Genomic DNA, 17,473 nt, shown 5'->3' with positions numbered 1-17,473 from the left:
AGAAAGTACACAAAACTATGATACAGGACCAAAACTAAAAATATCCATCACAGCAAGTGTTTATCATCTTCCAGCACTCACTGATATTAAATCCTGCTGAAAGCAGCTGCTGGCACAGCAGGTTGCACTATCAAGAAGTGACATCATGAAAGATGTTAGTGTCTAGTGTGAGAAATCTGACTAATAGGAGAATTGAAACTACTAAAATATTCCAATGTACAGCTTTCAGCAGCCCACATTTAAATGTGGTGTAGTCTGAACAGGATGGGATTTCCACAGAGCACGTTCTTCAATGTCACTTTATACCACTTGAAAATATAATGTACAGATTAAAAATTGGCCTTTTATCTAAATGGCAAATGGAGTCTTGGATTATTTCTTCACTGGTATTTACTTTTTTGACACAACCTTGTTAGTTTGGATAAGTAAAATCTAACAACAGTGCAGTTCTTAACACAAACCACATTTATAGTATGTGGTAAAGAGATTCAACCCATCATAAAGATATTAAATGTACTGTATATTTGCTCAGTTCATTTCAGACATTTCAGATCCACGTGATCCATTATTGATAAAACAATACAGTTTATAATTACTTAATAAATGTTCTTTTACATGCATTGACACTGGAATGTACTATTTACTATGCATAGAATCATGATAATTATTATGTTTATTACATAAGCTAAAAATCTGGGATCATTTGTCAAAAATGATTGAGCAATTTGACAGAGAAACTGGTGGAAGTGCTGCATAACTGTAATAGGTAAGTAGAATTTTGGAATGTATTTTATACCTATGGAAGAAAGGGTGACATTGGCAACAGGGGAAAGAGCAGTGCTTGGACTAGAAAGAGTGGTGGGCTGCCCTGAAAAAAAGAAAGATATATGTTGAGCATCATACACAGATGAATGACTTGACAACAGAAATGGCAAAAAGTCAGAACCAATGGAAATCCATTCCTAATCCAATTGGTTAGTGTTACCAGCATCATTAACAACCACACAATGTATCTACAGTATCTAATAAGTATCTAATAAGCATGGATAAACACACAACTTAGTGTATTCTGGAGAAAAAAAATCAGCAAGGTACGTTCAATTTGAATACAAAATATTTAAGGTTAGGTACATAAATACAAGTTTTAGAAAGTTTCTTATTTGCACAGAAGACTTATACATAATACTGTATGTATTTCAAGAAAAGTTACAATACATTCCCAGTACAGCACAGGGGAAAAATACAGGTACATTATACAATTTTTTATAGTTGTTTCAGTTTTTTTCTTTTCCCTACAAGAGTTAGAATCTTATCACTGATGGCTTATATTCTATTATTTAGCTTTGTGTTATTACAATAAAATTAATACTGGATTTGAAAAAGAGGAAATGTGTTCTAGCCAAGCATACACAATGTCAAATAACTTAATTTCCTGTATGGGCATTTGGCACAATTACATTTGAGCAATTATGAGACTAAAGCAAAGTCAGTAAGTATTTTTGAATATTTTAACTTTTTCAAATGCACAGTATGTTCAAAGGCTGTCCTAGCTGAAAATGAATTTACAGGGTGAACATCGAGATTTGTTGTGAGATTAAAATTAAATTAGATGTATGACCATGCATTTCAATATACTTAATAAAATTTCTTGAGCTCTTACTGTTTGTGACATGTAGCAAATGACATATTATTATTACAATTAATGTCTCTAATATGTGAAACCTTATAGTAGCTTAGTCACATAGGACACATTTTACTTTTATGAGATGTAACCTCACTTTTCCTAGATGTAACCTAACTCAGCAACACAACTTCCAATGACAAAGCATAATTTAAATAGTGTCTCAGACCTTTTAAAATCACCATGGTTTAAGTGGAGATTAAATAAGAGTACCTGTTACCTGCATACAGGCAGTACAGGAGGTCTAGATTGCTGTGTTCTGGAAGAAAGCTCATAATTGTATTCCCGATTTAAAATAAAAACACATAAATATGTGTTAAAAGGTGAAACTGTGTAGCTGCTATTTTAATTTTCCCACATAGAAAACATCTTTTTGCCAGCAAGCTCCCATACTTCATGTGTTATTTTGTGTTGTACTATGTTTAAGAAAACAAAAATATACAGTATAACCACAAATGTTTAAGGCAAAAATACTGACTATTAATATTTATTATCAAACATGTTTAAGAGAAACAACAGACACTGTCACTATATAATTCAAGGGCATTTATCAAATGCTATTGGGATTTGCTGCACAGTTCTGAAATAGACTGTATGTTTGTATTAAAATATATTCTCTTGCAGAATACATAAAATAGCTTTATAATGTAAGAAGCAAAAAAACAACAATGTAAATAAATGAAAATGCAAAATTCTCAAAACATTTAAGATTAAATGTTAAATGTTAAAGATTAAATTAAATATGGGTTGGATCTCAAAAATTAAAATGGTAAGATACCATAAGTAAGATACAGTATGCTTTCTTTTGAAGAAAATGTACATGCATTTTTCCCTGCAGTTCCGTCCAGTTTTCTAGTGATTATGTGATTCCTGCTGTCAAAGCAGAACACATCAGAGCATTTGCTAATCATCCCAGTGGAATATGACAGTCCACTCATCAGAGATGCACTTAAAGTCAGCAGTTTTTTTATTTTTATTTGGGGCAACCACTTGAATAAGGATTACTTGAAATCCCTTTAAATCATATTATAAAGTCAAAGAAACCTTTGACATTATAATTAAATCCAATGAAAGCATGGTCAACCTGGAACAACTATTAACAGCGACATACCAAGTTGAACACACTTGTGAATACATGATCAGAAACTACTGCTTACTGTATATACTGTACTGCACTACCTATCATTTGTAAAATTAATTCACAATGAAGATTCTTAATAATTGATTGTCTTAACGTGTAAGAAAGCAGTTATTACTGTTTTACTGATATTAGTAATAAGTAGACCTGGATTAGTGTTAATTACGATCTGTAAAGCCAGTATCCTTTTTTTATTTGATAAGACATCTCTGACGAAAGCAGAACTGTACCAGGGGCCTGTATTCCAGAAAAACACAAAAGTTGCCTAGAAATCTGGGATGTTATCTACTGTTATGTTATTCCTAGACTACATTTAATGGATATATTCTATTTTAATTATACCACCAGGCATATTTCATAACTCAAACATTAATAATTTAGAGATCCAATTTAATAGTCCCATTTCTGTTTCTGAATGAATCATTCAAATTTAGGACACACTTTTTCATCATAAATTAAAGGTGCATCTTAAATTGGAGGACATCCTAAATTTGAATGAATACAGTATTTTTAATGGACTATATGGTGCCAGTAGTAGGACTTTGAAATATATGCATATAAAAATATAATTGTACAACCACATCAGATTCATTCTCATTACCTTTGGGGCTTAGATTTTAGATTTGTCTGATGCTTATGTACACAGTATATCTAACCCTGGATAATGTCTGTGGATATAATTAAAACAGAAATTAAAAAAAAGGTTTAAAAGGTTGTAGCTGTTTTATACTTTAATCGTAAATAATCTGAAAACTACATACTGAAGATCACATCAGCTGCCACTTCCGTAGGTGAAGTAACATCTTTTGAAAGAAAAGAGTGAAGAATGATATACTGTATTCTCAAGCATATACTGTAGGCTAATAGCACTGCGATGATTTTCACAAGAAAGAATAACAGTCATTTTTATGTCATGCACTGATTTCTGAATTAAACTAAAGAAATACTAGAACAGTATGTTTGAATACATGGAGGATGTAAAAACCTAAACAGAATTCCTTATAAATGCCATATTTTATTTATTTTTCCTTGTGCAAAGGATTGTATTACTGGGCAGGTTTTCACTTCTTTCACAACATGCTTGCTGGCAGATCAATAATATTACAGTACTGCACAACACTACGCAACATCCCTTGAGATCTTTTACAAATATGATTTTTTTATTAAAAAATGAATACAAGTTGTATTCATTTTTATCTGCCTTTAAAGAAAAGACTGCATTCAGTCAAGATGCTAATATATTGCCATTATTGTATTTTAAGGAAGAGTTACTTAAGTAAAAAATAAATATGTAAAAAATAATAAACAAGAGAAACCATATTTAAAGTTGTGTCATCTATAACAAAAAATGACATCTCCTATTTGAAAAAAAAAGACCAAAAGAAGGATGAACAAAAGAAAAATAACAGGGTGTTGTAGAGGGAGAGAGCCTATATACGTTATGGCACAGAATTATAAGTATTTTAAAATAACACTGTATTGTGTTCTAGATTCCAAGTACTTTGGAATTTTGTTTTTGCTTTCAAATCCATGAATGTGTACTTTCATTAAAAGATAAAGGAACCACAAACACACTCCCTTTATGAGATGTCTATGAATAAAGAGGTACAGTGATGATAATCTGAACAGCTTGGCAGAGTTTAAATCCCTGACCCTGTACACATGCACACACCACTGACCCTACTCTCTCCCCTCTCTTTCATATTCACTCATCACTTACGTGTTTCCATGAAGGTTACTGTTTCCTCAGTGACTGCTTTGCCACACCCTGCTCTGGTACAGGCACTCAGGTAGAACTTGTACTTGCTGTGGGTCTGCAGGTCCTGGACCACCCACTTTGATGTGGTCGGACTGGTGATGTTGACTATGTACAGGTTGCCAAGATCATCTGTGTCATTGACTGAAGCCCAAAAGAAGAATAAAAAAGTTTGATCTGGTTAGGCTTTCTTTCCTTAATTTCTAAATTCATATTGCATTAATATATTAAAAAACCAATAGTAACATGAGATGGTAAAACCAAAGTGCTCCTTTATGCCTGAGGATCAAACAATTATGAGGTTTAAAGGGAACAATTGGTTTGCTTGAAGGCTGATATTGTTTGTATTTAAGCTACAGTAGCTCCATTTTTCAGGGTTTCTGGTTTGAATTACAGTGTACAGTATGTACATAAAGTAATTAGAAAATAATTACTTTCTTTCAGTGAATAGTATTTTTACAGAAATTATAATCAAACTAAACAAATTTCTAAAATGGTGTTGTAGTTAAATGCATACCATTTTTGTTGCAAAGATACAAATGCACTAAAAAGCTTTAAAATGCAACAAATGCAATTGATTCTAAATATATATATATTATTTTTGAAGTCTCTCAGTATATCTATTATGCAATGTTAAAACTCAGAACTAAAACCAATTAAAATATTAAAATTAAATTCACCTTAACTTAAAAGTAAGCTTCATTTTACACCTCCTTACAGTGTCGTGACACTAACTCAATCAGTCTAAAGAGATGAAGCTCACAGTATACATTATCGTGCAGTGATATGAGATTTCACCTTCCATGTTCATCTAATGATATTTTCAGCTGTTCAATTTAGTCTTTTACCACCTGTGTGTCTGCATTAAATTCTGTTGGCACTTAGATTACAATACAGACAGGTGTACACATTTTACAAAGGACTCCTTTTCATTAGTTCAAGCATCCATCCATCCATTTTCTAACCACTTTATCCAATACAAGGTCACAGGGGAGCCAAAGCCCATCCTGGCAAGCAGTGGGCGAGCACAAAGCAGGATTCTCCCAGGAAGTCCATTGGAAGGTACACATAGACACAGACATGCACAAAATCACACCAAGGCCAATTTTTTGGAAGCCAATTAACCCATCAATATAGTACAATGTTTTAAGACAGTGAGAAGAAATCAGAGGACCTGGAGGAAACCCATGCAAACACAGGGAGAACATACAACCTCCAAGCAGGGTCCCAGAGCTGTGAGGCAGCAATGATACTGTGCTATCATGCTGCCACTAGTTCAAATATGTCTTTAGAAAGCACATGGTGCTGTGATGCACAATATCTTATTTAATTAAATACATTTAAGGAGTTCTTTTTTATGTTTTGGGAATTGTCTATCATATTGTATGTTTTATAACATACTGTATACTGTTGTTCTTTTTGTATGAAACCAAAACATAAAAAGCAAACTCTATGATTAAGAGAATTTACAAGCAGTTCCTAAAACACTAATTTGCCTTATTTCCAACTGCAGCTCTTGTCTAGTGGTACTTTACTGTATTGTGAGATAGAAAAGAAACAGTTGCAAGTAGTTTGAATGTAAATGCTGAAGAGCTCACTTTACATTATCACCAACAAGAGTGCTGATTATATACAAATGGGTCCCATATTATTTGTTACTGGTGTAAAGCAAAATAAGTTGTAATTCCCAATGTAACTGTCTATGAATTTGAAACATATGCCTCTCCTTCAGAAATGTTGGTGTCCTGTCAGTGGTCAGCAAAAAGGGAAATCAGTGGAGCTGCATGTTTTGACCTGCCATCATTAGTGAAGTGCTATAGAAACAAGCCCTACATCTTGTTTGATGTGACTGATACTGTCTCAGGAGGCAGAAGGCTCCACTCACTGTCTCACTCTCTCATTGAAAGTCTGTCCTAGAGGCAGAGATTTCCGCACTGGGAAAACCAGGCACAGCCCTCCGCAGCTCCCTGCTTATGTAGCTCTTATTTTGATCAGAATAAAAAATTGACAAGCAGAGGCCAGAAGGCAAACCTCCAACTCTTTCAGCTCAAGATGTCACTTCCTCCCTGGTAGCTTCTTCCTTGAAAAGTTTTCAGAGGAAATCAATATGTTTCAAGCCAATATAAAACAGGCTTGGAAGCTTAAAAGGAAATAACAGAACAAAACTGATTCCATTCATCATAGTCTTAGTCATCATAGTATGAATGGTTTCAGTATTATGTTTAAGAAGTTATGACTCTGTGTACATCCATTTTTAATTGATGATAAAAAGTATATTGCTTATTTATGCACCCCGTAAGCCTCCTGTACTAAAACAAAAAATTTTCATGGCATGCTTAAACAAAATGTTCTTTCCCTACAGATGTTCATTGTCTCTGAAAATGAATTATTTAAATTAAAGAGATGAACAAGATATCTGTTTATTATAATTATATTATAATAAAAATGATAAAGAAGTAAGTGGTGGTGCATAAAAGGTGCCACACATCACCCAGTTTGGTGGTGCACTTCATAGAATGATTTTTATCATTACTTGAAACATGAAAGAAAATAGAACAAAATAGCAATATCATGTAGTGGTAAAGTCTAAGCAATGGTTGGAATTCTTAATTGCGAAAGTGTAAATCAATACTAGCATAATGCATCAATCAAATTAAGTTTTAGTTAAAATTATATAAAAACAATTATTACTAGCATCCAGTAGTATCATTCTTAAGAATAACAGCCAGCATTTACTTGTCACTTGTAATTAATGCAAATAGATATTGTATGCAGAAACCGGTTTTGTTTTCATTAAGTTACAAAACCACAAGTATCTGGTAAAAATACGTAGTTCTGAATCATTTTTCATGAATCAGTGCTGAGGTTTGAGATTACAGAAGTGCATTGCTGCCATCAAAGAAAAAAAATCACGAGTTATCAAGTAAGAAAATCTTGCAGTTACGAGATAACAACAACCATTTGAGTGTATGAACAACCTGTTATATTGTGCAATGACAGCACCTAGAAGCTACCGATAACTCAGTTAGAAATGTGGGTTTAGCATTCTGAAACATTTCGACGCTGCAGAATGTGCACAGACTTACTTTCCACTGGGGTTTATTCAAAGTGAAATGTTACAATTTCTACCTAATGTGAACATCATTTTAACAATGAAGACACTCACATATATCTTTAAACAAGAATGAGTGTCCCATGTAATCGATTCCACTGCTTAAAACTGAAAGTCATCTATTGATAATGTGGGTATTTATGACAATTGTGCTATCACATGATGATCACGTAAAGTACGCAAGAATCTCCAAATTACAACATAATCTGCTGTCCCAGAATAACGAGATAATCTGCAACAGGTATCTCATAATTACGAGACAATCTGCTATCTTGAAATACAAGATCATTTTCTCATAATGACTATCTAACTCATTATTTTTTTTTCTTGATGACAACAATGCGCTTGCATATGAAATAACAACGACAGTTTTAAATATTGAAAACATATCTGTTATAAGGATTGTGCTCCTTGCTAGTAATAGTCAGGAAAAAAGATAGAGACTGAGCTCTGAATGACTGAGATTAGATTTGTTTAATTTTTACATACTTATCTGATACTGCAAAAGATATCCTGTGAGGATTCCATTTGGTTCCAGTGGTGGGGCCCATACAAGAGTTATTGAATTCGTCTGAGGGCTTCCACGAAATATTTGGATTTTTTCAGGAACTGGAAAATAAATAAAACAAAAATTTTCTAATGAGTTAGGAACAAATATTTCCATAAAGTTTCCACAAATATTTCCTGTAAAACCTTAATAAGAGAACTATTTTTCCATCACACTGCCACTCTCTTGATGTGAAGCAATAGAGAGATTGAGGTACTGAGAAATTCTACAAGTTTCTCATGGTAATCAATGAGTTTCCTTATGTGGCTGGCCACAGGGGAGACCCGAATAGTGAGGTCAACAGATGACATATCTGGGTAATTGACTGGATTTCAGGCCAATGTGTACATAAATAAAAAAAGTGGGAATGCATTTAGAGTGAAGGGAGGTCAAGGTGAGAAAGGGAAATGTAAAAGTCCTTTAAAGAAGAACACAGAAAGAATCCCTAGAGAATCAAGCAGTAAAGGCTTGTGTGGCTTGAGCTCCATGGAGGAGACACTTCTGGGTTCAGATTGGAACATACCATTAGATGATTGTGACTGGGATTCGCAAAGCAGTGAAAAACAAGTTGGTGTTTCATTGTTCTCCCAAATTCTGCAGGCTTGTAGTGTTGGTTTTTAATCTAAAGATACTGTGGACCACACAGAGTATGGAATTATGAATGACTTGGAAAGTTGGAGTTTCACCATCATTTTTCCTTTGTATAGCATAGCAGGTTAAACCATTACCAATGTGTGTTTCCAAACACAGTAGGTATAAAACAGAAAACAATGCTGATTCTATTTTTAAAAAGAAAAAACCTATGAGTAAAGAGGTTTGGGACTTATAAAGTCCCCGGAAAGGAAAATATATAACATAGACACCGGGGCTGCTGAAGTAACAAGATATACATCAAGCCTCATTCATTTAATGATGTTTCAAAACTTATTTTTTGTTTTCTTTTATGACTGCCACAAGAACACAGATTGTGAAGTGTTCTATCCTTTTTTTGAACTGTTTAGAGAGAGCAGTCAATTTATGTATTCTTAAAACGTACAGTAGGACTGGCTTATTCCTGCTATTATACCCATTGCCAATCCTGTAGCACCATCATTCTTACCTCCCTCTGGAGTTGTGAATGTGGCAGGGAGGCTGCCTGGACCACTGCCCCGTCCATTGAAGGCCGTGACAATTAGAGTGTACTCAGAGAAAGGCTTCAGGCCTGGGACCATTCCATGGTGTCTCTCCCCAGGAAATGTTAACATGTGTTTCTCCCCGTGGCTTTTCTTAGATTCTAACAAGCCCCTCATCCTCCACCAGCTAACCTGAAACGAAGAAAGCAAAAAATATACAGACAATTAGAATAAAAAGAACATTTAAATCAAAACATTCAGAATAAAGATCATGTGGAAACATTCAAGGTTAATGTACATGATCTGCACCTGAACTCAGCCTATTCTACCCTTCTTGGAAGACTTAAGAACCCAGACTTGGGAATGTTACTATTCTAATCAAAGGCGTTTGATTAAGCAGTCATGGTATTGTATTAAGTATGCAGAGCTCATGTAAAATACATTTGTAACTTTACAGTCTGTTACCTTCCCTTACACTCTAAAATTTAAATCCAATAAATATGTAAGTGCACTACCCTGCTAGACAATACAGATATGTCTTATATGATTATTACTATTATTGTTATTACTGGTGATTGTTAAGGGCTCTCCCATGCCTTCAAATTTTCTTATCTAACCTAACAGGATTCCAAGAACCAAAAATAAGAATTTTTTTGATATACCTGCAGTACCCATCATTATATTGCCCCTAGCTACAGATACATTATATTGCAGCTCAGGAGTGGCCCGCCATCACCCCATTTATTTTTTTATAGTACATTGAATCACACCACTGAATATTGTTCTCTGTGATAGAAATTGAACAATTGCCAGATTCATTTGTTGGAGCTCAAAGTAAAGACAAGAGGCTGATTGATGACTGTATGTGTACAAAATATCAACAAAGTTGTGCCTAAAGAAGAGAACCTTGCAGCTATTGATCAAGCAAAAAATGATGCTGAACAAGTTGATGTTGCTTGCAGTTTAAAATTTGGCAGATCATGGGGGGATGGATAAAAGATGAAAAGAATAGCTTCATAAAGAGGACAGCAAAGAAGACCAAAACAAGCATCTCTATTACACCGTTATTACATTAACAACACTGACCTACTAAAACACTATGTCAACACTCATTGTTATGATAACATAGTATGTACTGCTGTTACAGATTGTAATTTTCCTCATATAATAGGTGCTGCTTTTACAGATTTTTGCTGTATTTTTGTTATATATAGTATTGTTGTTACAGCAGACTGTACTTTTTGTAATATAGTGTGGTAGGTAGTTTTCTTACTACTGATGCAATACACCATTATTTTGCCCTTATTTCTGTAACACATTATTGTGTTCTTTAAATTAATTATCTTTAAAGCAGCATGGTATATTTAAATGCTTATCACATTTGCAAAAAACAAACTAGAGCATATATACAGTACATATTCTAAAACACTTTTCTTTTACTAGCGATATGTGGGTTCTTGTAATAATATATCGAACTTACAATACATTGCATCTTGAAACCATGATAGAAAAAATAGGATTGTTACTTTTACTGTACTGTGTCTGTATCATTTGTATTAATCTTGTATAAAAGGTTTATAGTGGGCACACACACAAGGAAGTAATTTCTTTAAATGATTTTGTTATTAATGTTTGTACTATAGTTTTAATAATTGTTATAATTGTTTTTAAAATAGAATTTCAAATGGCTAATCATCTTCTTTTCTTTTTCAATTAAAGGAAAACAGGAAAAGCAAAAAAAGCTTAATTATTTTGTGACCTAAATGTTTTTATAATGGCAGACACTCTACAATTCTTAAATATATATATATAATCATAGCCCCAAAAAGTTGCTGGACAGCATTCTTTACCTTATACCCTCCAAGGTGTCCATTAATCTTGTCCTTTGGAACTTTTGACCAGCTGACTTTGGCTAAAGTACTGTTAAGAACTTTTACTTCCACATTGTCAGGGGCAGCTGACGGAACTGAAAACAATCATAATCAAAAGTTATTATACTGTAGATTAATATTACTGATACCTTCATAGAGCAACTGGGTTTGCATGCCATTTTTTCATATTCTGCTTAATACAAAATGTTTTGTACAGTATTTTAATAATAAGCTCACTTAACTGTGCATGCATGAAGACAGCTAAACAATCTGAGACTGTGTAATATTACATATTATTGAAGAATTTAGCTCCTTCTATATTGTCTTCGAATTTCTGAAAGAACAGAACAGTCTTCTAATATTTTCTTCATAGATGTCTTGCATAAATATAACTTGAAACAAGTTAAAAATCATCTCTGTCATCAGCTGACACAAAACTAAAAGCTTTCATTACCCTCAATACTATGTTACAGTATTTTCTACACTGTGGATGCTAATGATGTCTATAAACTGCCAGACAAATTAAAATATCCTAACATAGGACAGCCTAGCACAAGGTTGAGGACAAAGCTGAGCTGACTACATCTCACAAATACACTTCTTGGGAATATCCTGAAGGCAACTCCAAAATAAAACTGAAGAAAAGGATATACAGTATAACTTTAAAGTAGTTACCTAATGCAGTGTGTTTGTTCTGTCTGAAATTATGGACAGACTTGTTCAAGTAGCTCATCTATGTCACACATTGCATTTTGAGACAACATTGTCTGGTACCAAATAAAGCAGAATAATCTACACAAGCAGAGTACTGTAGATCAAATTGCTGACCTTCCTTCACAGGTAGTTTAAATGCAACTCACACTTTTTGTATAGGATGTTATCATTTAAGCAGGTGAATGTGAAAGGGAGATTAAATTTAAGGAACATGGGTTGATCAATAGTGTTTGATATTTTTGTTTTTTATTCTTTTCTGTAAAAAACAACAACTCCCAATTCACTTTTTTAACTCTCAGGAAAACTACATGTAATAGCTGTAGTTCAGTACTTATTATAGCACCAAGAAATTGCACAATATGATATTTTGGTCAAAATGTTTGTTTTTTTTCAGTCCCTCACTGTGAGCTATTGACACGTTAAAGCCTGCCCTCTAGGGGCCGAAGTTGCTTTCTATCGTTTTACAAAAAAGCTGAGAGCACTTACAGTCTTCTCCAGAATAGCCAGTTACCACTTGGGGTGCTGGACCCCAGCCGTAATGATTCTTTGCTTGAATTTTTATTTCATATGCTACAAATGTTGGGGTGTTTTTGACAACAAAGGAATGCCTTTTAATGAAGCGATCTGTCCAGTCTTCCTCACTCCCCTGTTGCCTGTAGCTCACTTTATACTCAAGCCCAGGGCCATTTTGTTCAATGGGTTTCAGAGGCTAGGAGCAAAACATAAAACAACAAAAGGATTATTGCTTTTTCCAATGAAATTTTCAGCATCCATCCCCACTACCTACAGTAATAGCACAAGTGGAGAACTTTAAGGTAGACTACATTGTTCAGGCTTACTGGAATTTATACAGGAGACTGGGGTTGACACCCCTACTTTCCCAAACAGTGCCACAGGATCTTGGTCTAATATCCCATCTGAAAGACAGCACCTCCTAGAACACAATGTCACTGGTGAGCACTTTGGGGGACTGCCTTGAGAACTCAAGAGTTGAGAACTGCTAGAGGGAGGAGTGCTACCTTCTGGTCCACCAATACCTTATTCCAAGATTAATTTGTTACAGCAATCCATTCTCTCCTGCCTCCCTCTAAAATGTGCTGAAAAATGTTTTTTTTAGCTCATACATAAAATCTGATAAAATACTGACAGTTTTTCACAGGCATAAAACTCTCTTGGAAATGCTTTGGTTTATTTTTAAAACATTTAAAACATAAAACATGTATTTCTTCCAGAAAAAAAAATGACTGGTTGTGAACAATAAGCATATAAACAAATGTATTTTTGTTCTGATACAAACCAGGGTGCAGATTTTGCTCTACATTTTGGATGTGATGTACGTGAGGTACAGTATGTGCAGTGCCAATTATTTCCAAGATTTTTCAAGCAGTAATGCACAATTGGCTAAGCATATCTGAGGCTGAGTGCAATTTATTTGGCCTGAGAGTATTCAGTTTTTGGTGCAGTAGCAATGCCTAGGACCTGCTGGGCACTTGCAAGCTTGCAGTGATATAATGAAAGATGTGCTGCTCATCCGACTGTTGCTCTCAATGCAATAAGGCGCTATGCATAGAGCCTCAAATAAGTTGTCTAACGATATGCAGATCAGGTTTTATGAACTGTATACTGAAAAAAACATATAGCAAGAGCTTTAAATACCACTTACAGGGGAACTGCAATGCTATTTTCAGATTTCAGGGTTAGAAAGAATCAGCATTGATGATAGCATTTCAAACCGCAATAAAAGTTAAATGTATACAGTAAGTTGTAAAATTTCCAATTTACACCACAAAATAAATGAAATTTCAAGGTATGTGCAGTGCCATATGATTTTGGATTCAGGGGTGAGTTTCCTGAAAGCATCGTAGCACTAAGAACATCGTAAACTCAATCTTAAGATCTATCGTAAATTTACAAGCGTTTCCCAAAATCCATCATAACTAAAGTAGCATGTTAAATCCTTCGTAATCTACGTGCTCCCCGACCCACTCGTTAATCAGTAAGTGCTTCTTAAACTGGCTACCTCTTGCGCCAACTTTAGCGACAGAGGTCGCCAGACAGAGCACATTAAATTCACATCATGACAATTCTCTGGAAATTTAGAATACTAAGATTTCATATTAAGGATTTTGATATTATGTTGTGCCATGTAAGAAGAAATTTGGAAAAACAGCATTTATTTATACAGTAATGAATTTATTAGTCACCCTGGGTAAATTTCATATTCATAAGTCAAATGGTCCAATAATACTCCCTCCTTTAGTACTTTTGAGGTGGAGTTTAAATTTTATTTACATTCCATAAAGAACATAAAAAATGCTAAAGCAAGGAAAACATTTGATATATGTAAACACATAACTTAGTTACATAAATATTTACCTCATTACCGCTGGCAGTTAATTGTTTTTTTTTGTTCTGTTTATGTTTTCTTTCTTTTATCTGTATTTTCTCCTCTACTTGTATTTGTATAGGAGAGGCAAGGGCACATGCCCAGAGAACCCAATCCGTTACAATACATTCAATTAAAAAAAAGAAATTAAGTTTTATACTTGACTAGATTATATGATTTTCATGATGAAATGCAGTAATGCACTATTTAAGTTAAATCATTGGTCCTAATATATATTTATAAAGTAATGCCACACTGGGCGCTTTAGCCATGTGCATGCAAGGTGGGCTGAGAACAGCGTCCGGGGGTGGGACTACGGGACTGTATAGAGTGGGACAGAGGCTGGGAGACAGTCTCTTCCCTTCGTGTTAGTGTAGGTGCAGAGCTGTAACCCCTGTCCCTGTGTGTGTACCTTTCCTAGTTCCTGGTTAATAAATGTGTTGTTCAACCCCATTCCCTGAGTCCCACACCTGCTCCATTCCGTACTGAAACCCACGGTCAATACAATATTTAAAGTTCGAATACCGTTTTATGTTCTGTCATGATTGTTGACGGTAAAGCTTAGACTTACTTGTTTTTAAATGTGATTAAAGGTCCTGTATTTGTTGAGTGACACATGCCAAGCTTAGTAGTTAATTTTTCCAGATGTCATGTTAATAAGACCAGTTAAAATGGAGTTCCAATACATCCAATAACAACAGTATTTTCTCATGAAACACTGTGATTCTTAACAATGGCAGCGTGCCCAAAAATATTGCTTTAAATCAAAGACGTGTAGGACGCATACACTGTCCACACAGTCAATCTTGGTTTTCTTTTACGGCATGTCAGTAATTTTTTAATTTTCTCTTAGAAACAATGTGTCCCATTTTGTGCCTGTCTATATACTTTCGCTTACAATAAATGGTTGTTAAATTATGATGTCATGTTGACTTCCCACTGAAGGACCAAAACCGACACCATATAATTAAAGTATTGTCAATCGATTGTTTTTCAATCAACTTGTGATGCTTTTTGCTAAGCGACTTAAGGGGCAGGGTTAACAAAGAAGTACTTTATACTTGCTTGTAAAATGACCGATGTTACAACCCCAAGTGTCTAGGGGTAAAGGGGTGTAACATTTAGGATAATTCTTTTGCAAGCAGGTGGGTTTTGGTGAGGGACTAGGAAGCGTGATAACAAGGGTAAGGAACTAGAGTGGTGCCAAAAGAAAAGAAAATAACAAACAAAATGGAGCTGGCTAGGACAGTGAGGGAAAGCTAATCTGACTACAAAAGAAAACCCAAAACACACGGTCTTCAGCGTCTTCAACACCCTACCTAACCTGCACTGACTACCCAAAACCATACAAGACAAATGGCACTCACCCATTCTAAACTAGTGTACTAAAACAAAATCAACTAAGTGAGTAAGTGTACCCAACAACCTAAACTAACCTTATATACAAAAGTTCACACAAAAACACAAGTGAACCAGGAATACAAATAAGGGAAAACAAGAGTAAAGTTGAACATGTAACACTGGGGCAAGGTAATGCCAAAACAAGGATGAACACACAAACAAACAAAAGTACAAAGAAACTAACAGAAAACCAACAAAACAACAAAGCCGAAGCTATACGAAAATACACACACACACAAAGCAAAACAAACCAACAAACGAAGGAGAAGCAATAACCAGAAGCGAAGCAAAGCGAAGCGAAAACCAAATGGGACCGAAGTCAAAAGAAAGGCCTCTCCTTGCTGAAAACCTCCATGTTATATGCTGAATAAGATGTGTTTTGATTGGCTGACAGCTAATTGATGATGACGTCATACTGAAAGTTTGGTATAATGGTGGGCCAATGGGGAAGGGAGAACAATCAAGGGTCAGCAGTGTGGACATAACAGAAAAAACACACACAGAACACACACTGGGTCGTAACAACTGATTAAGAGTGGTTTGGGGAAACGCATGAAAAAGTAGCATGTACGTTAAATACGTACATCGTAAAGTTGCTCGTTAGTCTCTAAGATAAATCATTTTCGGGAAACTCATCCCAGAACGGGTCAACAAAACATCTGGTGATGTGTGCAGCTCTATGACATTGGAAACAAGCAGGCTTTTGAATACAGTACATCTCTTTAAATCCAACAGAAATATTGCTTTCGATTTTAATACGGTTTTGCCGACAAATACTACTTACTTGTTAACTGTGCGTGCAGATCATATTGGAATATTTCTGAAGTGAAATGGCTGCTGCACCACATGTTATTATTCACTTGTACATCACAGTACATTAGTCATTACGGAGACTAGTGAGGAGGTAGGGCCGAATGATGTTGCAGTTCATGAGAACTTGAATGTGAGTTTGCAATAACATGGCAACTCATAGTACTTTCACAAAGTTCACGTTTTTGCACTTAGTTCGAACTCTGTACATTTTTTCTGTAACGCCAATTTTTGTTACCGAGATCTAATAACCGGTCTGAGAAACTGGGACTGCAGTTCCCCTTTAATTATGTCCACACATCCTCATTCTCCCAGTGCAATACAGGGATTAAAGGTACTGTGAAGCCATGTGGACAAGCCACTGATAATTGCAAAATAAGTAGACACAACCCAGTATATTGCATTTTCGTAGAAAAAAAAACTAAGACAATAAGGATTTCTACTTTCTTCTAATGACACACCACAATTTTATATAGAGTGCATGTAACATTCAATAGAAAAATACTACATGCCTCTTTACCAAAGAGAGATAGGATAAGATTTTATTTACTGTAAGAGAAGCGAGCTGTATTTTAAAACAAGCAATTATTTCAAGCTCAGGATCTTTCTTATTTATTTATTTTTTATTAGTGACACTAACAAGCTATAACTCTCCAGGGATGTGAGCTGAAAGCTGTGCTAGTACAGCCTGGCTTGAAGATATTAGAATGAACTGCAGCAAAGTGATATTCTACTACAGCATTGAAAGCATTCTATGAATCAAAAGAAGAAAGGCACAGCAAAAGATCATTTGGCATGCTTCACACTGGGATATCAGTGGAAAACATAATAAAATACAATTATGGTCCACAAAAATTGGCCATTAACAATGACAGACTGGACAAATCCAGTAGGTTCTTTAATATCACTCTGGGTTGAGAAATAAAGAAAAAAGGGTTCTCTTTG

The 17,473-nt window shown here is 34.8% G+C and overlaps 1 protein-coding gene across 17 annotated transcripts in view; it reads right to left on the bottom strand.

The window, feature by feature from the left end:
- chl1b (cell adhesion molecule L1-like b) overlaps positions 1–17,473 on the bottom strand; it is a 109,789-nt gene that overhangs the window by 24,851 nt on the left and 67,465 nt on the right. For 9 of the 17 annotated variants that reach the window (XM_088636354.1, XM_088636347.1, XM_088636356.1 and 6 more), the window contains 7 exons: positions 12,418–12,640; positions 11,197–11,312; positions 9,334–9,538; positions 8,177–8,296; positions 4,540–4,719; positions 3,581–3,622; positions 797–868 (listed from right to left, as the gene is read on the bottom strand). In XM_088636354.1, coding sequence (XP_088492480.1) covers positions 797–868; positions 3,581–3,622; positions 4,540–4,719; positions 8,177–8,296; positions 9,334–9,538; positions 11,197–11,312; positions 12,418–12,640 — 958 coding nt within the window. The remainder of the gene's footprint in view (positions 1–796; positions 869–3,580; positions 3,623–4,539; positions 4,720–8,176; positions 8,297–9,333; positions 9,539–11,196; positions 11,313–12,417; positions 12,641–17,473) is intronic. The other 8 variants (XM_088636365.1, XM_088636357.1, XM_088636361.1 and 5 more) reach the window with 3 other exon arrangements.

Source organism: Lepisosteus platostomus, chromosome 6 (assembly GCF_059453375.1).
Source record: "Lepisosteus platostomus isolate fLepPlt1 chromosome 6, fLepPlt1.hap1, whole genome shotgun sequence".
Lineage (NCBI taxonomy): Eukaryota > Metazoa > Chordata > Actinopteri > Semionotiformes > Lepisosteidae > Lepisosteus > Lepisosteus platostomus.
This window is presented reverse-complemented; position numbering and strand designations above follow the sequence as displayed.